Below are 22,861 nucleotides of genomic sequence, written 5' to 3'. Positions count from 1 at the left end.
GATCAGGCTGATGATGGTTGTGTTGTCAGCAAACTTGAAGTTGGAGCTGTGGGTGGCCATGCAGTTGTGCATGAACAGGGAGTGTAGGAGAGGGCTGAGCACGCACCCTAATGGGTGCAGGTGTTGCGAGTTAGGGTGGAAGATGTGGTGGTGCCTATCTGCATAGCCTGGGGTCTTCCTTTCAGGAAATTCAGGATCCTATCGAAGAGGATGGTGTTGAGCCCAAGGTCTCTGAGCTTGATAATGAACTCGTAGAGCACATTGTTATTAAATGCTGAAAGTCAACATTCTCATGTGTTCGTCTGATCCAGGTGGTAGAGAGGCGTATAGAGAGCTGGGGCAATTAGGGTGTCCTTGAGACCTTTTTGGTCTGCATGTAAATTTTGGGTCCACTAAGTCAGGGAAGGAGGAGGTGATGAAGGATTTAACCAACTGATGAAGCACTTGAAGATGGTGGAAGCAAGTGCTACTTAGCATTAGTCGTTCAGGGGAGGGATTTTGGTCTTCTTGGGTCATGGACAATGGTGTATTTCTTTGAACGTGGGGACTACAGACTGGAGCAGCGATATGTTGAAATTGTCTGTAAACATTGAGATTTGCCACTTGATTTGCTCACACCCCTGGGCATGAACATTGCTGTTTAGCCAGAACTTCTGATTTGGGAATGTTCAGACAGAATCCTCAATCCAACGTCAGCAAAAACAACAAAACAAACAAAGTTGAGGAGAAGTTTGACGTACAGAATTGTCCTTATTAGCACCCTTATTGTTCTTATTTGCACCTCCATTCGCTGTTTTGCACCCCCCCTGCCCCCCCACCCCCTTACGTGTTCTGAAGATCTTCTGTAAGAGTGAATTTCTCCATTGTGACATCAATGAATTCTAATCTAATCTAATCAAATCTAAGAACTGTTTAGTGTTATTATGTGGGCATCATCATGATTTTGTAAAAATGGCTGATGCATTCAAACTCTGAAAACGTCTACCAGTTTACGGTAATTAGGATATGACTACACGACTAAGGTGACCAATTGTAGAGAGAACGGGATGTAGTCCATCCATCCATTCTCTTCCGCTTATCCGGGGCCGGGTCGCGGGGGCAGCAGTCTAAGCAGGGAAGCCCAGACTTCCCTCTCCCCAGACACTTCCTCCAGCTATCCAGCGACATAGTCCCTCCAGCGTGTCCTGGGTCTTCCCCGGGGCCTCTTCCCAGTGGGGCATGCCCGGAACACCCTCCCAGGAAGGCGATCAGGAGGCATCCGATAGAGATGCCCAAGCCACCTCAGCTGGCTCCACTTGACGTGGAGGAGCAGCGGCTCTACTCTGAGCTCCTCCCGAGTGACAGAGCTCCTCACCCTATCTCTAAGGGAGCGCCCCGCCACCCTGCGGAGGAAACTCATTTCAGCCACTTGTATCCGAGTGCTCGTTCTTTCGGTCATGACCCAAAGTTCATGACCATAGGTGAGGGTAGGAACGTAGATTGACCGGTAAATCGAGAGCTTTGCCTTTCGGCTCAGCTCCTTCTTCACCACGACGGACCGGTACAACGACCGCATTACTGCTGCCGCCGCACCGATCCGCCTGTCAATCTCACGCTCCATCCTTCCCTCACTCGTGAACAAGACCCCAAGATACTTGAACTCCTCCACTTGAGGCAGGAGCTCTCCTCCAACCCAGAGGGGACAAGCCACCCTTTTCCGGTCGAGAACCATGGCCTCGGACTTGGAGGTGCTGATTCTCATCCCAGCCGCTTCACACTCGGCTGCAAACCGCCCCAACACATGCTGGAGGTCCTGGTTCGAAGAAGCCAACAGGACAACATCATCTGCAAAAAGCAGAGATGAGATTCTGTGGTCCCCAAACCAGACTCCCTCCAGCCCTTGGCTGCGCCTAGAAATTCTGTCCATAAAAATAATGAACAGAACCGGTGACAAAGGGCAGCCCTCCAACATGCACTGGGAACAAGTCTGACTTACTGCCGGCAATGCGAACCAAGCTCCTGCTCCGGTCATACAGAGACCAGACGGCCTGTAGCAAAGGGCCCCGGACTCCATACTCCCGAAGCACCTCCCACAGAATGCCACGAGGGACACAGTCGAATGCCTTCTCCAAGTCCACAAAACACATGTGGACTGGTTGGGCAAACTCCCATGAACCCTTGAGCACCCTGCAGAGGGTGTAGAGCTGGTCCAGTGAAATAATTAAATACATGAATTATTTTAATAGAGCTCATCAAATGATTGTATGTATGCAGTTTAGATGAAATGTGGAGAAGTGAAATAAGTGTGCTACCAAAAGTGCAAACTCTGGGCAAATTTTGTGATGCAGGGTAATAATGCTCACACACCTTATAATTAAAATTGTGTAAAAAGAAATAAAGCATTGTATACTTTTCCTTGAACCCCCCATACAGTATTATTTATTGTCTTATTTATTTAGCTATTGAGTTATACTTTGATACGTCAGGTTTTCTATTATTGCTTTGTGTTGCCTTTTTGGTCTCCACAAAATTAGAAGGGCATTTAAAGGGATTTGGAGGCATTTAAAAAAAACAAAAACATTGCTTTTCAGTAACAGCATGCATTTTTGGAGAGAAATGCTTGCCAGAAATGACAATGATACAGCATAACATTTGATTTAACCTAAAATATAACAACGACGTGCTTATCCCCAACCTTAACCTAAAAACCAAGTTCTTCTGTCTTTATTGCTTCTGAACAGGACAGCTCCAATAACAAAAGAGGAGTTGAGGAAAGACATGGCAGGAGGAGTTGTTCACGGTCGCATTCCTATACTCATTCACATTCGTGCTCAGTGAGGAAGAACTCTCATTCTTGGTCTAGACACCACCATAGAAGATCTAGAACTCGCTCCCTATCCAGTTCACAGCGCCTCAGGACCCATTCCAGGTATGAAGGATTGAGTGGTTGATTCTTGAGAGAAATGCTGTAGAATATTATGTTCTAATTATAACATAGAGATTTTGCGATTATCACTTAACTTTGAAGGTTTTCCGTCATGTCTTTTCATGTTTCATGTCCTCACGCTTTGTGCATTTGCTCATTTTCCTTTTAAATGTTAAATCATTAACACAAAACATAGGACATTCACTGACATGATTTCACACAGTGCTTATGTTAATCTTAACCTATCCTTATGCAAATATCACATTTTTAGTTCTTGTGAGTCATTGGATCACACACAATATAATACTATAATTATATTTTGCCCACAATAAATGTAATGGCACAACAATCTGCCTTTTCTCATTGTTATGTTGCTTCATCCTGCCATGATGGCAGCTCCTCGAGCGAGAAGCAGGAAGCTCTGGATGGAACCATTCAGTCCACCAAAGGTCCTCCAAAAGTCCTCCAGCTGTCTCAGCTGGTCTCAAGTCCTACCCGAAGAAACATCAAAGCACAGGAGCTGGCAGAGTCAAGCACAGAGCTGCAGAACCCTGACCAAAGTGAAAAGCCATCAGAGAAAAAAGAAGAGAAAGCAGTGGACACAATACAAAAACTAGGTAGGACCTATTTGATACCATTGTACTTTTACTGTACATGGTGTCCTGTGTTGATATATATATATATATATATATATATATATATATAATTTACTTTATTGATCCCAAACTGTACCGCAAATATCAAACTAATTCATCTGCCTGAATATAGTTTTACACTCCAGTCTCATGATAGAACAACTGATGGTGTTTTAAAACTAAACTCTACAGGTATTCTTATAGTAGTTTGTTATGCCATCTGTCAACTTTCTGCTGCTTTTGTGGGTTTGATACAATAATATTTATTTCTTAAAATGGGTTGAATATAGAAGTCATTAAAGTTGTAGTGTAATGTCCCCCAAACTTTGTATTTTTTTTGCTTCAGATTATAATTATTGCACCTCACAGCAATGTAAAATCAGTTGTTTACAGGTAATGTGGCGTCATTACTGTGACAAATGTTTTATCCATCCATCCGTCCATCCATCTATTTTTTTCCACTTATCCGGGGCCGGGTCGCTGGGGCAGCAGTCTAAGCAGGGATGCCCAGACTTCCCTCTCCCCAGACACTTCCTTCAGCTCTTCCAGGGGGACCCTGAGGCATTTCCAGGCTAGCTGAGTGGCATAGTCCCTCCAGCATGTCCTGGGTCTTCCCCGGGGCCTCTTCCCAGTGGGGCTTGCCTGGAACACCCTCCCAGGAAGGCGTCCAGGAGGCATCTGATAAAGATGCCCGAGCCACCTCAGCTGGCTCCTCTCGACGTGGAGGAGCAGCAGCTCTACTCTGAGCTCCTGCCGAGTGACAGAGCTCCTCTCTAAGGGAGCGCCCCTCCAACAACTCATTTCCGCTGCTTGTATCCGAGATCTCGTTCTTTCGGTCATGACCCAAAGTTCATGACCATAGGTGAGGGTAGGAACGTAGATTGACTGGTAAATCAAGAACTTTGCCTTTCAGCTCAGCTGTCTTCACCACAACGGACCGGTACAACAACCGCATTACTGCTGCCGCCGCACCGATCCGCCTGTCAATCTCACGCTCCATCCTTCCCTCACTCGTGAACAAGACCCCAAGATACTTGAGCTCCTCCACTTGAGGCAGGAGCCCTCCTTCAACCCAGAGGGGGCAAGCCACCCTTTTCTGGTCGAGAACCATGGCCTCGGACTTGGAGGTGCTGATTCTCATCCCAGCTGCTTCGCACTCGGCTGCAAACCGCCCCAACACATGCTGGAGGTCCTGGTTCGAAGAAGCCAATAGGACAGCATCATCCGCAGAAAGCAGAGATGAGATCCTGTGGTCCCCAAACCAGACTCCCTCTGGCCCTTGGCTGTGCCTAGAAATTCTGTCCATGAAAATAATGAACAGAACCGGTGACAAAGGGCAGCCCTGCCGTAGTCGAACATGCACTCGGAACAAGTCTGACTGGACGGCCCGTAGTAAAGGGCCCTGGACTCCATATTCCCGAAGCACCCCCCACAGAATGCCACGAGGGACACGGTCGAATGCCTTCTCCAAGTCCACAAAATACATGTGAACTGGTTGGGCAAACTCCCACGAACCCTCGACCACCCTGCGGAGGGTGTAGAGCTGGTCCAGTGTTCCATGACCAGGACGAAAACCGCATTGTTCCTCCTGAATCCGAGGTTTGACTATGTGCCGAATTCTTAGCTTCCATTAGCCTCCTTGTCAGCATTACTCTCAGTTTTCCCCTGATTACTTTCTCAAGTTCAAGAAGTTTTGAATAGAAGACTTCACACATTCCTTCATTGATCGTCCATCTGTCGAGGCTTGTTCCAAATCCTGATGTTACTATGATACTTTGATCTTGGATCCAGAGACTCTGGCTTTTGAAGAAACAGCCAGTGCAGCGCATCTGCTCCGTTGTACACTGTATGTGTGAACGTGTTGGTGAAGATCCCAATCAGCCACATGATGGGCATGATGGGAGTCCAGAAGCAGGAGGGTAGGATACCGTATTTCAGATTAGTCATCACCAGTCCTGGACAGACTACAGAGTAGAACAGCCCCTGGCTGTTCTTGTGTCTGTTGAGTGCCACGCTGAGCATGTCTGATGCGTACTTGGAGGAGCTGTAGGGCTCCGTCCCATTTCTGTGCTGGATGTCCTCCATGCTGAAGGCAGAGCGGCAAGCGACAGATGTTTTAGCATATTAGAAATGTGCATTACTTTAGCTGTGAAAACATGCAGGTATTCTATTTAGAGCCAATACACAAATATTTTTTTCCCTGTTTTTTTCCCACTAGCAATGTTCCCTTACATTGCTAGTGGAGTGAAAAGAGGTAGACTCTTGTTTGGAGAAGTGCCAGTATCCCATTTATTTTAGTACGACCTGGATATCATACCGTCACCGTAAAAACCCTCAAAAATGACCATAATATAAATTTTAGGTCACATCACCCACCCAAATTTGTTGGGTACATTGGGTCTTATGGGTTGCGCTCAGGAAAGATTTGGTTTGTTTTTGGTGTCGTCAATAATGTGATGATTCTGTGAACAAGGTCAAACTAAATACGTAAGGGATAATGTTTAGTGAGCAGGTTCCTATGGAGAAATAAACCCCGGATGAATAGAAGCCCTTCTATGTCATCCTGTTCTCTTCAAACGTCTAACATTGTGCCCTGTCAGATTTGGACAACCGTCCGTTGTCACACTTGCCAGCATGTCCCATTTCAGTCCTAACTTGTGCAAACATGCATTTACCTCTGTGAACAAGTCACTCCCAGTGGTTGTCCCTTTCATTGACTGCACTGCTGCCAGCTCCTCCATGATGTGCAAGTCTGCAGTTATCCCATGTAGGAAGATGAGTGGCTGGGCGGTGTCACGTACATCGCAGCTCTCATCCAAAGCCAGAGAAAAATAGTCCAAGTCGGCCGCTCTGTTCTTCAGCCAAAGCTCCAATTTTCCAGCAATGTCCTCAACTCGCCTCATTACAGTGCGTTGAGAGAGTACCCTTTTTGTCCAATAGGCACTCCTTAACGAACTATCCATCAGACAACGTCTTACTTTTTTTGCTGATTTTGTCAGAAATTACAAAGCTTGTCCTGACAGCTGCATCTCTGGGTGTGCAACGTTTTCTAAAAATCCTTGTTGGGTTTGCAGTTTTGTTAGCTATGCATCAGACTCCTTTGTGCGCTTCATCAGACAGATTTCTGTATTTATCCTCATGTTTGGTCATGTAGTGGCAATTCAAATTATAATCTTTTAACACAGGGACCTGTGTACCACAAATTAAGCACACAGCTTTACCTTTGACTTCTATAAGGAAGTACTTGGCAGTCCATGTCTTGTTGAAAACACAGCATTTTCTTAGCGTGCGCTGACATATTGATTAACCTGGCTAGCATTACTTGTCGCTGTTGGATGCACGGTGTGATGTGGCCCGCGGGCTGTAATTTGCCCAAGTCTGATCTACAGCTATAGCTACAGCTTGAAACATGCCAAACTGGATGAGCTGCAAGGACAAATGTGCTTGGATAAAGGATTAAGTTAACACTCTTTGGTGAAGTTTGGGTGCCCATCAAGCAGCTTTTATAATGATTCTGACAGAGACAGTGTTATGCAGGCAGATTTTGTTGTGAGTGAGCTAATAGCTAAGAAGCTAAAACCTCATTCAGAAGGAGAATTTGTGAAAGAACGCTTCAAGCTGCTAGCACAGGACAGCGTAAAATTGTTCCAAAGTGTCAGTTTGTCTCAAAGAATTATTAGAAATTATGGGAAAACCTGATGTGGACATTCAGTGATACAAATGTCTCTGATTTTTTCCTTCAGTTTGGACATTACCAGATTCCTCTCAGAGCTGCACCTCAAGTTCCAGCTTGCTTCCGCTGTTTTCTTTCAAATCTGAAATCATTTGAAGATTAAATCAGTCACAAAATGCAATTGGAAAGGGGTAACACTGTGCATTTTCTTACTCAGCAAGCACAAAAGCCTGCTGTGACATCTAAATATGCCAGTGAGTGTGCAAAACCCCTTCAGTCGTTTGATGAGACTCTTGCAGAGACTTAGTTTTGCTCAAGACTGACATACCCAAACCTGATAAAGTTGAAGTTTCTGCTTCTCTCCCGATATCTTCACATCTAACTCTGTTTCTGTTTAGGAAAGTATTTTGATATTATCCAATCTAGGGCCGATTGCCGATCTTGAGTTACCATCAAGATCGGCAATAGGTGATCCAATGGCCAGGGCCACCACCCGCCCAAGTAACAAAATATTTTGTATTTGGGAATTCATGGTCATGAGACTTTTGTTTCGAAATTACGGGTTTGTTTTCCCTTCCTTCTCTTTTTGCTCTTCCTCTTTTCTATGTTTCCTCTTTACTTACGTAATGACAGTGACAAATACTGTAAATTCTAATAATGCTGCTGTAATTAATGTTCATGGAGCACAATAATGTGATTCTATGTATTTCATGAAGTTGCACTGTCTAGTCAATGTGAAATGTATTTATTGTACAACTGTAATGTTGGTAAAGACTCATGTAAGTAATTAGCCTTGGAATTTAGCCTCCTCAAGTGTTAAGATAATTGGCTAGCCACGTGAGCTTGCCCTGTTTCACTGTAGTGGAGTAAAGGAGAGACAGTTGCTTAAGTTGATGACAAATTGTTATGTTACTGTAAGTGTAATAAAAGCTTCCCAACAACAGTAAATTATGAAAGCAAATCATTTGAAACCAATTCAGGTTAAAATATCTGTGTTTTTTAAACGCACCAAACTTGAATCTAACGACAGTGGTGAGGATGTCAGCTGCATCTCCCCGAACAAATAAAGAGGAGGGCAACTTTTTACAGCTTCTGTTCTGTGCTTCATTAAGGTGAACTGATTGCACCTGGATGGTGTGTTTCCTATTCCAGGCAGGGAGGGCTTGCTTTATTCTTTGTTCCTGAAGTGTAGTCAGGTGACCAAGGACAAAAACAAACACTACAATCAAACACACAAAAAAACTCTTTAAGTGTATGTCCTTCTCTGCTTTTTTGTTTGTTTTTTTTTTTTGTTTGTCTTGTTTTTTCATCAAGTTTATTTTTTGGGGTGCATATGATAGGATTAATTGTTTTAGATATGCACCATGGATCTATATTCTTAATTTACAGTTGTTATATGAAAAGAAATTAATATCTTTTTCTGTCCTCAGACCATTCACTTACATGTCTCACTCCTTTATGGCTACTCCTTCTGCCCGCATTGTCAATTTTGATGTCCAGGAATTGAGAAAAAATGACAAAGATTACTCAAGACTTTTTTAATGCCTCAGAACTACACCATTAAGAAAAGTTTGTGATTTTTTACGCTCAGATGGGTTAAGTGACATTTAAGTGTAATTATTGTTCATAAAATAATGAATTTGCATGTTTTTTTAAGCCAACTCTTTACCCTATCGACAGACACACCTTTTAAAATATGTTTGTTCTACAAGGTGTGTCCAAGTAATGTGTTTTGTGGTTTAAAGCTCAAGGTTCTGGTGCATTCCAGTCCATGCTGAACCAGTCCACATCTGCCGAACCTGACCAGACCACTGAGCCCAGCTTCCCTCAGTTTAAAGAGTCAGACTACCCCAGGTCCTTTTCCACCGATGTTAAATCACCAGCAAAGAAGAGGAGGAAACCCTCGAAGTGCCCACAGAGGAAAAAAGAAGCAAAGTCATCAAAGAAGCAGAAAAGATCCAAGTCACCATATAGGAGCCGCAGGAGGGGATCCAGATCCAGGAGCCCTTCAAAGAAGAAAAGATCAAGGTCCAGGTAGTATAACTGTGATGTGCCTTTATTAGGATCTCCTTTAACCCATAGGTCTTACAGTTAAATTAACTAAAATGTGTAGTGACATCTATAATGTTATTTTGAAAATTTGGTTTCAACAATTATTTCATTACAGTATTGCATTGCGTATTGCACCCCCTCTTCAAACACTTAGTTGAGCAATGAGCTGTGAACACTAGTTTCTATGAATTATGGTAAGTACATTTAGTGATGGAAAGTACTAAATATGTTGACTCAATGTGATGAGGAATGGGCTTAAACTTGTCATTATAAAGGACTCTGTATTTAAGGCACGGGTATACTTGAGCAGAAGTGCTTGCCAGATTGTCCCTCCTGTCATCCCTGTCCAATGTTGTTATAACCGCCAAGCCAACATTTCAGGTGGTCAGGTGAAAAGGCCTTTCTGTCAAGCTCTCTTTTTTTCATTCTTTCCACGATACTGTCTGAGAATGTGTGCAGTTATGCTCATATTGAATGAGTATTGCCTTTTTCCCCTCCCTATGACAGCCAGCGTTTCACCCCAACTTCGAGTGTGGCACTTTGAAACCGCTACAACACGTTGTATGAATTAGCTCTTTTTATTATAACCCAGTCCTAAGATTTTTTGTTTAGTTTTTTTTCTTTTATCTTTTGTTTTACTTGAATGACAACACAACCAGTGTCAGGAGTTTTTTTTTTTTTTTTGTCAGTACAGCATGACAACAAAACTCAGTAGGATCGCAAAAGTCATCAAGTACTGGCTGCATGATTCTGCGCACCACACATTGTGCTCAATGATGTTTTAAAATGTTTTGTCCCAAATTTTCTTTCAAGCATCAGTACATGTGTGAATGACAACTACCTTGTCGCAATGGTTTTATAGCACCTCTGGTTAGTCATCTGACGTAGTTTATCCAAACATGTAAATGATGATTCCTTGATTTTGCCATTGAACCCAACATTTTATTAAAGCTTGGCTGTGTAGCAGCTGTGTGTTTTCGCTTTTTTTTGTTTTGTTTGTGAAGTACCACGTATGTCACGGGACCCCCAATTGTAATAGTATATTTTGCACGCTGGCCGTAGTTGTTTATTAGGAGATCCAAGATCCCCAACATCCCAATATTTTGCACACTGGTTGCTTTTCTGTCAATCACTGGGATTCCTCTATTCCATGCTCTGTTCACTGTCCTACGGCAAATTTAATGAGGGCAGTCATTTTGTAGCTGCTTTGTTTTTGTTTTTGAGAGGACTTCATGTGCTGATATGATTTAGAAGTTGCTTCATTGTAACTTAGATGTCATATGTGCAGGTCAGGAGGCCGAAGGTCGCAGAAGACATGCTCACGGTCAGTGTCACGGAGTCGGAGGAGGGCTACATATAGCCAGAGGGACCGCTGGAAACGAGAGCCGAGTCAGTCCCCTGTGCTCATTCTCCGCAAAAATAGATCTCCCAACCGGAAATACTGCAGTTCGAGCAACAGCCCTCAACGCATCAGTGAACTGGGTCAGACAATATGAAATCAGTCATTTAAATATTGTACACCAACTGTAAAGATTAATTTGCATTATTACCTTATTGATGTCATGAACTCACTGCATGCTACGGACATTTCCCAGATTGTCAAACTCCTGCTTTTATGCATTCACATGTAAATAAAAACTAAAAACGCTGCTGATATGGTAGACAGCTGTAGTGCAAACAACTGTACAATATGTTTGGAAAGAATACATTCTTTTCATTCATTTGTACAAACTGCAAAAGGCTGAACAGAAGAGGAACACCATGTTTCCCAGGGGCTGTATGAAGTTAAATAGCTTGTTACTGCTTTCTATGTAGTCTAATCAAGTATGTCTGCACCAACTGCTCAGCCTTCCAAAAACGTTAAAGGGTTTATAGTCTAAAGGTAATTAAGTTGTTTTGTGAGTAAATATTTGAATATGTTTTGAACATTACTGTTTTAAGAAACTTAGTAAAACAGTTACACATTCATTTAATTAATTGATTCCTTTATTGTGTTTATGTTTATTTATTGTGTTTCCTCAGATAAGGACCAGTTGTTGGAAATTGCAAAGGCCAATGCTGCTGCAATGTGTGCCAAAGCAGGTATGCCCATCCCTGCTGGCCTGAGATCCACAGTGCTTCCCCTGGCTCTGCCAAGCATGGCCATGAATGCTGCTATGGCCAGTATGACTGCTGGTATGATTTTTAATCTTTCCTTTTTGCTTGATGTTTCTTCTAAAACTAATGATCCGTCGACTGTATTTTCAATCTGTGCAGTCATTTGGTCATCCTAGATGAAAAGGTGGCAGGATGGCTCAATTGTTAAATACTTCTGTTATTAGATCTGGAAAAAAGATGTGTTTAATTTCTTTCTTTCTTTTTTTTTTTTAACCACTTGCCCACCCGGACAAATGAGTTGCTAGACTTATTAGCCTGTGGCCCTGCTGTAGTCTATTCACTAATTGAATCACAGTTAGTGTGTTTGATTAAACATTTTGTTATTGCAAGGTGTTTTCTAGCTCAATGCTTACTTTTGTGTGTCACTCCTCTGAGAGTAATTTTTCAGCGGTATGACACATGAGCAAGCCTGGGCAGGTTGTCTTTGCCTTGGGTGTTGCAAATGTTTGTCATTTGTATCATTATCTGTTAAGAATGTGGGAAAATTATATAGTTCAAATTCATATGTAGGTCAGACAGTTGACAATCTTGAATTTAATTTGAATTAGCTACTGTACTTTTCAGTGGCTCCTGTCTTTTTTCTGTTTCTCTGTGTCTCTGTCTTCCTTATAGCCACCATGACAGCAGCCTTGTCTAACATGGGCACTCTGTCTTCACTGCTCCCCCTGCCCTCCATTACCAACAAGCCACCCCCTGTCACAGTTCAACCCAACGTTTCGGCTTTGGAGGAAGTGAAGAGGAAAGTCACGAAGCAGGCCAACAGCATCAGTATTAAGGAGTTTACTGATGTAAGGTTACAGAGCTTGCATTGGATATTTAACAGTAGTTACTGGATCTATTGCCATTTCTACAAGTATGTGAATAGCCCTTTTGTAGCCTTCTCTGTTGGTTAACCCCATCAAGGCTTTGCCTGGGTAACCTCAGATGGATCATTACTGCCCAGTCAGGAAGCACCACCCAATATAAAACACTAGCACACCCTCAGTTAATCTTCCTTTTGGACTCACCAAAAGGAATAGAACAGGGGCCAGCTGGGCCAATAGTCACTCCTCTTGTACTCATAGACCATGTATACAGTACAGGCCAAAAGTTTGGACACACCTTCTCATTCAATGTGTTTTCTTTATTTTCATGACTATTTACATTGTAGATTCTCACTGAAGGCATCACAACTATAAATGAACACATGTGGATGTATGTACTTAACAAAAAAGGTAAAATAACTGAAAACATGTTTTATATTCTAGTTTCTTCAAAATAGCCACCCTTTGCTCTGATGACTGCTTTGCAGACTCTTGGCATTCTCTCGATGAGCTTCAAGAAGTAGTCACCTGAAGTGGTTTTCCAACAGTTTTGAAGGAGTTCCCAGAGGTGTTTAGCACTTGTTGGCCCCTTTGCCTTCCAGCTCACCCCAAACCATCTCGATTGGGTTCAGGTCCGGTGACTGTGGAGGCCATGTCATCTGCCATCACTCCATCACTCTCCTTCTTGGTCAAATAGCCCTTACCTCAGCCTGGAGGTGTGTTTGGGGTCATTGTCCTGTTGAAAAATAAATGATTGTCTAACTAAATGCAAACCAGATGGGATGGCATGTTGCTGCAAGGTGGTGTGGTAGCCATGCGTGTTCAGTGTGCCTTCAATTTTGAATAAACAACCAACAGTGTCACCAGCAAAACACCCCCACACCATCACACCTCCTCCGCCATGCTTCACAGTGGGAACCAGGCAGGTGGAATCCATCCGTTCACCTTTTCTGCGTCTCACAAAGACATGGCGGTTGGAACCAAAGATCTCAAATTTGGACTCATCAGACCAAAGCACAGATTTCCACTGGTCTGATGTCCATTCCTTGTGTTTCTTGGCCCAAACAAATCTCTTCTGCTTGTTGCCTCTCCTTAGCAGTGGTTTCCTAGCAGCTATTTGACCATGAAGGCCTGATTCCTGCAGTCTCCTCTTAACAGTTGTTCTAGAGATGGGTCTGCTGCTAGAACTCTGTGTGGCATTCATCTGGTCTCTGATCTGAGCTGCTGTTAACTTGCGATTTCTGAGGCTGGTGACTCGGGTGAACTTATCCTCAGAAGCAGAGGTGACTCTTGGTCTTCCTTTCCTGGGTCGGTCCTCATGTGTGCCAGTTTCGTTGCAGCGCTTGATGGTTTTTGCGACATCACTTGGGGACACATTTAAAGTTTTTGCAATTTTCCGGACTGACTGACCTTCATTTCTTAAAGTAATGATGGCCACTCATTTTTCTTTAGTTAGCTGATTGGTTCTTGCCATAATATGAATTTTAACAGTTGTCTAATAGGGCTGACGGCTGTGTATTAACCTGGCTTCTGCACAACACTACTGATGGTCCCAACCCCATTGATAAAGCAAGAAATTCCACTAGTTAACCCTGATAAGGCACACCTGTGAAGTGAAAACCATTTCAGGTCACTACCTCTTAAAGCTCATGGAGAGAATATCAAGAGTGTGCAAAGCAGTAACCAGAGCAAGGGGTGGCTATTTTGAAGAAACTAGAATATAAAACATGTTTTCAGGTATTTCACCTTTTTTGTTAAGTACAAAATTGTTATGTTCACAAAGAGCGAGGCCAGGACCCAGATGCAGAGACGAGAACAAAAATTTCTTTGTAGAAAAATAGAAAAAAGCAAATAGCAAATTCTACAATACAACTAAGAGAGGCAAAGTATCAACAGAAGCTCAAGCAATTACAAAGTAACAAATTAAAGGACAATTAAAGGACTATAAATTACAGAAAAGAATACACAAAAGCAAAACTCACTACGTGGCAACTTCTAAATAAGGGGAGCAAGGTGAGAGACAGGCGATCACAAGTACACTACACAGGGGCACAGACACAGAGAAAATAATCGGAGGCGGAGGCTGCTTATTAAGAGCCGGTGAGGAGCCAATTGAGGACAGGTGCGTCTCTGCGCTCTCTGCCAAGTGATCAGCTTCGCCCGTCTCCTGCTCCAACCTGAAACAAAAATAAAACATAGTCAGTGTGGCTCGAAGGACAAAGATTTCCCAACCATAACAATAATTCCACATGTGTTCATAATGTAAATATTCATGAAAATAAAGAAAACGCATTGAATTAGAAGATGTGTCCAAACTTTTGGCCTGTACTGTACCCTCCAACTGGACCCGAATCTGTGTATACAGTAGCTCATACCCAGCTGCTGACTGGGCAAAAAGAGGAGTGTGGTGGTATTTTCAAACACTCTGGTGATTTTGGCATGCTCTGATATTGTCAGTTTGAACTGTTGTGCTTTTAAAAATATATGTCTATTGCTTTGGGATCATGTTGCCAGTGGGAGTTGTAATTGCTTTTTGCACTCAATATGTAAAGGAATCGTTCACAGTTCAGCCGCATTACTTCTGTAATAACTAATCAGCACATGAACAGAGTTGGAAAAAATTTGTTCAATTTTGCACCGCCTGCTGCACTTCACTGTCTTGCACTGTCCGTATTTCACTTATCTTAGATACTTTTCAAATGATTTTGTTTTTCATTCGATTTACTGAAAAGACTTTGAGGTTTCTATTATTGCTATAAATTAATATAGACATCAAGAGGATATGAACCATGTTCAAAATGAAATGGGGCTCCTGCAGCCTAACCACCACCTTAAAGATGAACATGGTGCGTGTGCATCCAAACAGTGCACCGATTAGCACCAAGTGCGGCATTTAATCAAACATAATTTCTACAGGTATGACAGCATACAGGAAGAGATGAAAGACCATGAAGATGGCAGCCAAAGTCTTCCATAATGGCCCTGTCGAGTTCACTTTACAAGGCAATACTTCTGCACATAACCTGTGCAAATTGCACTACACAACCAAGAGCTACTTGCCAAGCCACCACAGGAGCACCCACAGCTAGTTCAGACCCTAACCCAATGGCATCTGGACTGGGAAGCTAGCCAGCAGGTGGAGGGCCACAGTCTGCAAAACCTCTGTAGCATTGCATCAGATGTGGTCTCCTACAAGTGAAGCGGTTAAAGCTGCTATAGCCAGCTGCTATCACTCCTGCAAACACCCCTAAGGCACAAATCTAGTCAGACAAACATGCAAAGATGCAACACATCCTGCTGAAGGCAAGGAGACAGATCATGTGCACTATCCATGTCTGGACCCGAGATTACACACCCAAAGCATCCCATATGTCCTGTTGGTGGAGGAGGTTCATGCCTTTCAGTGGAACCATTGTGACTTGGAGACTTAGCCCTCTCAGCTTCTCCCTCTCAGCTGTAAAACCTAATTATCAGCTGCAGACCGAGATCAGCTGATTAAATGAGTCCAGCCTGGTGTGCTCCTCCTTAGTTAGAATGAAAACCTGTAGCCATACGGCCCTTTATGGAATAGTTTGGACACGTCTGCTTTAGACCTTAAAGCTTGAGGCTTAGAATTCTGAACACAAGGGCTTTGTCCTAAGAAGGCAAGGTTGTCATAATGAATGAGTACTTAAAGGATAACTTTCGTTTTTTACAACCTGGCCCTTATTTGTAGCATTAAATACGCCCATTTACTCACCCAGACAACTTTGGTGGCATTTTGGGTCGTTTTGAAGAAATTAGCCTCAGTGGAGCGGTGCGTAAATCTGTATAATGCGAGTACTCGGGGCATCCATGCGCAGCCTCTATATAACGCATAATCTGGTGCCCGTGGTGGCATGTTATCAATATCTTGCGTCTCTAGACAACAACCTCTGACGTGGATGTCATTACCGAACACAGCGCGCTGCGAGCAGCCAGCCACAACACGGCTGACTCTGCGGCGGTCGGCTACAAATACGCAATAACGAACCATAGCTGTGCCAAACTACAGCTAAACTAGCCGACCGCCGGCTCAGAGGGGAATAGCACCAGCATATCATAACAAAATATTGGAATATGAATGAGTTCCGCCGCAGATTATGCGTTATATAGAGGCTGCGCATGGATGCCCCGAGTACTCGCATTATACGGATATACGCGCCGCTCCTCTGGGGCTAATTTCTTCAAAACGACTCCAAATGCCACCAAAGTTGTTTGGGTGAGTAAATGGGCGTATTTAATGCTACAAATAAGGTCCAGGTTGTAAAAAACGAAAGTTATCCTTTAACATGACAAGTCATTCAATGAATATTATTGCTATTGAGTCATTGGATGCTGAGAATGCCTTTGATTGAATTTAATAACAATATTTATTTGAGATTTTTGAAAGAATAGGAATTGGAACAAAATGTAAGGTATATTGATTCTCCTATAATGCACAGGCTGATATTCTCAACAGTAGATAGAACCAGTAGTAGCACCCTACTATCACACTTATTATTCACTATATGATGGCAATTGAGCCACTGGCCATGACAGTCCATTATACGCTGAGAGTAAAATCTTGTTCTTTCAATCAATCATTTATCCTCTGCAATGTTGCAGTAATTGAGAGAGGAAAACAGAAGATTTACATGTTTCATGTCAGGGAAGCAACTTGAGCTTGCATGTATTTGAATAGCCAAAGCAGCTGCTACAAAACCTGAACCAGGTTAAAGTTTTTTGCTAGAGGACCCTGTATTTTCTGCTTGAGCACGTTGTGCCAGCACATGACTGAGGGGGACTGCATTTTTCACGCCCTACTCAACTGAGCATGATCATTTTGAAGCAAAATATTGTATAGCTTGTTCTTGGAAAACACACTGGAATTTCCAGTGGATGAAAGGGATAACCTCTGATCTTACAAATTAGTACGACAAATTAGTTTACAAAAACAAGCTTGATGCTATTTGAAAAATCTAGCGCATTTTTATTGTTTCCTTAAAAACTGCAATAGTGAAGCATGTGTATTTGTCTCGGCTAACTACTACAAAGGAATTCCTGGATAATTGTCCCATTGTACTTGACTGTATTCTGACAAGGAATTGGATGAGTCCATGATTGCAAATCTTGTAAAAGCGCTGCTGCTCTACCTTGTTAGTTTGAAAGGGTCAAGTCTGTTGTACTTTAGACCACACCCAACTGTGATGTTGAGTTTGAGTATTGTGAAGTGCTGTAGCTGTAGCATAGGATGTGGAGAGAGCACGTAACAACCATGCGGAACTTCCAAACTGTAGCATGTTAAACAATGTTGCTTGCAGACAGTCCTTAATTTGCTTTCGTGTGTGTCTATGTGTGTATGTGTTTGTAGAAATGCAAGATGATTGTGGACAGTAAAGGAGAGCTGCCAGTGGCAATGCCTCATGTTTCAGATGAAGAGGATGATGGGAAACCCTTTGGAGGATCAGCTCTTCGAGAGCAAAGAGCCATCAGCTTCAGCATCAATGTAACATGTGCACACAGACTACACTGTGCCTCATACAAGTTTATGTATAACTTTGTATGCCAGTTTTCTCTCTTGTGAATGTATGTGAATCTGTTGCAAACCCTAACGAGAGGACAATGAAGTACATGGGGTAGCAGTTTACATTACTGCTCAGAAATAACAAAAAAAAAAAACGATCATTTTCATTCAAACGATCATTTAACAAAGATAAAAATATGAAACCAATAATAACTCATTATTTTAGCATATTACCCTATTATTACCCCTCGTCTTTCTACTGGTAATAATGTCACCCAATCTTAAAAGTACCCCCATCACTACCTTTATATTACAACCCTTAGAATATTAAGATGATCATAGTGAGCGGATAGTCAGATTATTCGACTATGTTGACTTACCATTACTAAGATTATTGTTCTGCCACATTTTTGCCTGAGATGTGTGTAGTCATACATTGGATACCTACCTAAGACAATCAAAATAGTAGTCCGTTTTTTTGTCGTTCATTATGGTCAGTTTGAGTCATGGTCTTTTTACTTTCACCGGTGCGTGAAATGACAGTGTAGAGTTAGGCAAATATTTTTGCTATGATTTCCTGGTATGATATATCACTAACCATGATTTAGTGTCTGTTAGAGGTGTCCTGACACCTGCCCGCCACTCAGTGCATTCTTCTTCAGTGTTAAGTGGGTGAATACCTTGTTAATTAAGTTTAGCTATGTGTGGGCCTCATTAGAGAAAAGCAAAAACAGTATCCAGTATCCTCTTTTCCCTCCAGAACACAACAGTTCGTCCAGCAGTACGTAGTGACGCAGGCATGGCCAAGGAGTTTCCTGTGTCGTCAGGATCTCAACATCGCAAGAAGGTCTGACTAAATCTGCATTAGATATGGATCATGTAACATTGTTTTAAAGTTAATGCTCAAATTTGGGTACTCGGAATTGCACAGTGAAAGAAGTTGAATTACAGCAAACCTACTACCATGCCATCTACAATTAGCTTGCATATTTCCTGATGTCAATCTGAGGCAGGTATTTACAGTGCAGTACTGTAAATCAGAAAATTTTGCTCCCATAAACATGGCCAGACTGCAACTGAACACAGCCTCTGACATAGGGAATACATTACCAATAAGGTTTTCTTGCGGGGTCTGTCTCCTGGCAACCCGGGGCTGAGTCAGCTACGAGGAGTGCTAGCCGCGTGGCTAACCAAGCTAGCAAGCTTGCTCTGGATAGGGCCCTCACCTCTCCATTCATCCAGGCTTTCTAGCTGGGGAATTATTTTATTATCTTTGTGATTACCACAAAGACAATAAAAGTTGCTGATGATGTGTATTCCTCAAGATTGATGTAATCTCTGCACTCAGGCACGAGAAGCAGAAACATGTGGTCTGATAAATCAAAATGGGAACGGGGAAGGTTTTGTAACTGCCAGCAATGTTCATGGAAGCATGGTCCAGGTATTCCTCTGGTTTGGGTGTGGACATGCTGGTAGAATTTAGATAAAACTGTTCTGAGGTCAGTTTGATTTAATTCAGCAGCTACAATAATAATACCATCCAGTTGTTGTGACATGTGATGGCTGATGACCTCATACAGTTCATGTTGTGCATTTTTTAAGATAACATTTTGAGGAATGTAAACAGCATGCCATGATGGAGTCAATGATGAAGACAAGGATTAAGGTGTCATGCCAATGACAACACACCACGACCGCTTCTTACAGAAGACTGCAAAGCAAAAAGAAACCCTACGATCACTCTCTTGACTATTGGCTCTTGTCTTGTCTTTCTTTTAATCCTCTGGTGTTGAAGCACTGGCTGTCAGGTCCAGCTGAGTGCCCAGTCCAACATGAGCCGCACAGAACTTGCAGAAGACAGCTCAGAAAACAACTTTCTCTGAAAGCAGCCTGCCAGACTTTCATGTTATAACACAACAAAATTTGAGTTGAATAAACTCTGAACAATGCACACACAGCCAACTGGGGTGGTTCAAGATGTGGACATGAGAATAACCACCTCCAGCTGCAGTGTGGGAGTGAACATGTTCTGGGGAGGCCTGCAGAGAAATCAATGCTGGACCTCCCTCTCTTTCCAGAGCAAATTTCCTTCAGCCTGATTAACTACTAGGTGAACTTTACATTTCCTGTGATGGCGAGGTTGATGCAATCTATTAATAAGAGAACTTTCTGTGGTGTAAGATTTAATACCAATGTAGTCATCATACAGACTACAGAGGTTTTCCTTTTCCATGTCTCTCAGCAACTAAATGGTGCCTGTCATGGTTTAATGTAAAAGGTTTCCTCTACCTAGTCTCCTGTGTTTCTCAAAACATCTTACCATCTTTCCTGGCTTCCTCTGGTTTACACTGGTCCTCACTCTTTCATTTATTGTCATTGCTGTATTTGTTGTACGGCCTACTGTCTGTTTGAACATCAAAAGACTGCCATTTATAGATTATTTATTATTACATGCTAGAGTTAAGTGTATGAATAACTATTTATTGAGAGCACCATTAGTGACACTTATTTACACAAAAGCAGAGAATGAGGTCATTGCTTTGAGTGCTTTGAGTGGACTCTCTTTGACTTCTGTTGGCTGTGACGATGAGATGGAAGATCCTAATTGGTCAAGTGGGGTACCAATTGAAAAGTCTGAGTTCAGCAGCCATCTTGAGACTAACATGTTGCTTATGTGTACATGCTTACTGGAGTTATAATGGATAAAACAGGTATTCTTATAGTGTTTTGACTATATTTTACTCGATTGGATCGTCTAGACCTTTTGCCAAAAACAATACTGTTACATTGGCAGTGTTATCAATTGATGAGTTACTGTGAAATTTCATAGGTGAGTTGCATCAATTTTAGAAATTGTTGCTTGTTGATTGTTAGGGTTGATTATACCAGCTGTTGTATTTGTATCTTGGAATGGTTTGCAACAATTGAATCACTAGAATCTTACCTATCCAACAGTCCATGGCAAAGTATAAAGTTGAATATAGCAGTTGTGTGCATAGATGGGCAGACCAATTAACACTTTGATGACCTGTTGGAGTCTTAAGAATTGGGAAAGATGTAGAATACTCATTCATTTGTGAAAATTATGTGATTAAAATCTTAAGGGACAAGCCCCTGACTAATGCCTGGGATGTATATTTTTCAGGGCGAGTACAAGTTAAAGTTAAGTGAACAAGACTGTTACCAGATGCAAAGCAAGTGGAAACTGAGCAGGAGAAAAACCTTGAGTTGACAGTAGTGAGTTAAAAAATAGAAGGAAAGGCTAGAACAGTTCCAGTTCACAAGAACTCAAGCCACAGACACACCGTTCAACGAAAACCCAGGTTTTTGACAACTTTTCATCGCAGACATATTTAGATTTCGCAGACCCAATTTGGCAATAGCTTTGCAAAAATTGAACAGTAAATTCAAAATGTCTGGCTTCCTGTTGGTTTTAGGGTACAGGTTTTAGCTTTTTTGTAAATCTGGATATGATGCATGACCCTATCGAAATTTACATTGAGGTGAGACATACTGTGACTTAGACCACTTATTTGAAATTTTGTTGTGAGTGCTTGGGCCACACCCATGCCCAAGACCGATTTCAGATGTAAATTTTCTCCACTTCTGACTCATTTGTATATTATTTTTTATAGTATTTTTAGAATCATATGCAGAGCTATTTCTTCTCCAAATATGGCATGTCGTATTTGTGCCAAAAAGTTTGATTTTGCCAGACTGTCCACACTTCATTCTCCCAATAATCTATAGGCTTCAGAAAATGACAGTAGCAAATGACCTTCAGCCTTTTCTTCACTAATGGAGTATTCCAGGGTGATTGTCCATGGAGACCATGGTGGTGGAGTGGAGTGGCTACTGCTTTCCCCTGGAACTGTACTTGCTGTTTCCAGGTCTTTCTGGAGCTCTTGTTGAGTGGTACTTGGCTCTTTGGCTACTCTTCCGACCAAGTTTCTGACTGCCCAGTTGGAAGTCTTGCAAGGAACTTGCGAGTGATGCTTCTTCCACTTGTGGACAATGGCTGCAATAGTGCTTATAGGACCATTTAGGAGTTTAAAAGTCCTTCAGTAACCAGTGTCCTTGTTATGTTGCTTAACAGTGTTGCTATCACCAACATGCAGCAAACCAGGTGATTGATTCTAATTAGCATAGGTAGAACTAAGTAGTAGATTCAAATGGTATAGTGCTTTTTCTTACTGTGTTTAATACATGTGTCATCCCACCTTACTGTACATGACTTTATTTATTGATTGGAATGTTGCAATTTCTTTGTGTAGTTTTATTTTTTTTTTAATACCAACATCAGTGTGAATAGCTGCATCAGAAATATGTTAAAGGGAGGCGGAAATCACCAATGTGCAACATATACAGTAAGTGAAGGTGTGGGGAATCCATTACTGTGTTCCAAATTACAAGCAATGAACCGAATGATCTGTTCATAAAGGTGCATCTCTGTGTTACCGTTTCAAATGTTACAAATGATATGTTTCATAATATTGTCACACAACAATTCAATAATGCATTCTGATCAATGTAATGTTTTATATTCCCCAGGAGGGCGAGGCACTGGGTGTCTATGGAGAATGGGTTCCTGTTGACAAAACAACAGACAAAGCTACAGCTACCTCCAGAAAAACCCTGAACCCTGTTCCTCTTGTGACAGCAACCTCATCATCAGGTGAAATGCTGACAGCAGCAGGGTTACCAGAGGTTGTTGAACAGTCGGCATTTGTGCCTGATAATGACAGCGTTTTTCCTGATGCAGTACTTCAGGTGAGAAGTATATACGCATTATACTGTGTATTCTGTTTCCTGATTTTTTTTTTTTTCAGGCTTTTAGTTTTTACTTGTTGTTCTCTTTGCTCATCCATGTGGTTTAATTCAAACAGAGCATATAGCAGAGCATATCTGTCAAACATTTATAGCACTGCCATTGGAAAATCTAGATGTATACATTAAGCAGAAATTCGCATGGATGTAGCTTGTTTTTCATCACTTCATGCTGAGTGCAGGGCATATGAATGAATCTCTGCAAAAAGCAGAGTAAAAAAAAGACAACACTTGTTGGTTGTGCAGATCTAAATGATCAATGATGCAGTTGTCAAAGTTGCATTT

General features: G+C 42.1%; 1 protein-coding gene across 3 annotated transcripts in view; it reads left to right on the top strand.

The window, feature by feature from the left end:
- The window catches only part of LOC121627383 (protein SON), a 46,691-nt gene that overhangs the window by 4,820 nt on the left and 19,010 nt on the right, over window positions 1-22,861 (top strand). For all 3 annotated transcript variants that reach the window (XM_041966265.1, XM_041966266.1, XM_041966267.1), the window contains 9 exons: window positions 2,721-2,908; window positions 3,302-3,522; window positions 8,959-9,247; window positions 10,554-10,747; window positions 11,288-11,440; window positions 12,035-12,210; window positions 17,597-17,731; window positions 18,510-18,596; window positions 22,301-22,519. In XM_041966265.1, the coding sequence (XP_041822199.1) occupies window positions 2,721-2,908; window positions 3,302-3,522; window positions 8,959-9,247; window positions 10,554-10,747; window positions 11,288-11,440; window positions 12,035-12,210; window positions 17,597-17,731; window positions 18,510-18,596; window positions 22,301-22,519 (1,662 nt within the window). The remainder of the gene's footprint in view (window positions 1-2,720; window positions 2,909-3,301; window positions 3,523-8,958; window positions 9,248-10,553; window positions 10,748-11,287; window positions 11,441-12,034; window positions 12,211-17,596; window positions 17,732-18,509; window positions 18,597-22,300; window positions 22,520-22,861) is intronic.

This window comes from Chelmon rostratus, chromosome 24, assembly GCF_017976325.1.
Source record: "Chelmon rostratus isolate fCheRos1 chromosome 24, fCheRos1.pri, whole genome shotgun sequence".
Lineage (NCBI taxonomy): Eukaryota > Metazoa > Chordata > Actinopteri > Chaetodontiformes > Chaetodontidae > Chelmon > Chelmon rostratus.
The sequence above is the reverse complement of the archived record's forward strand: the minus strand, read 5'-3'. Positions and strand labels throughout refer to the sequence as shown.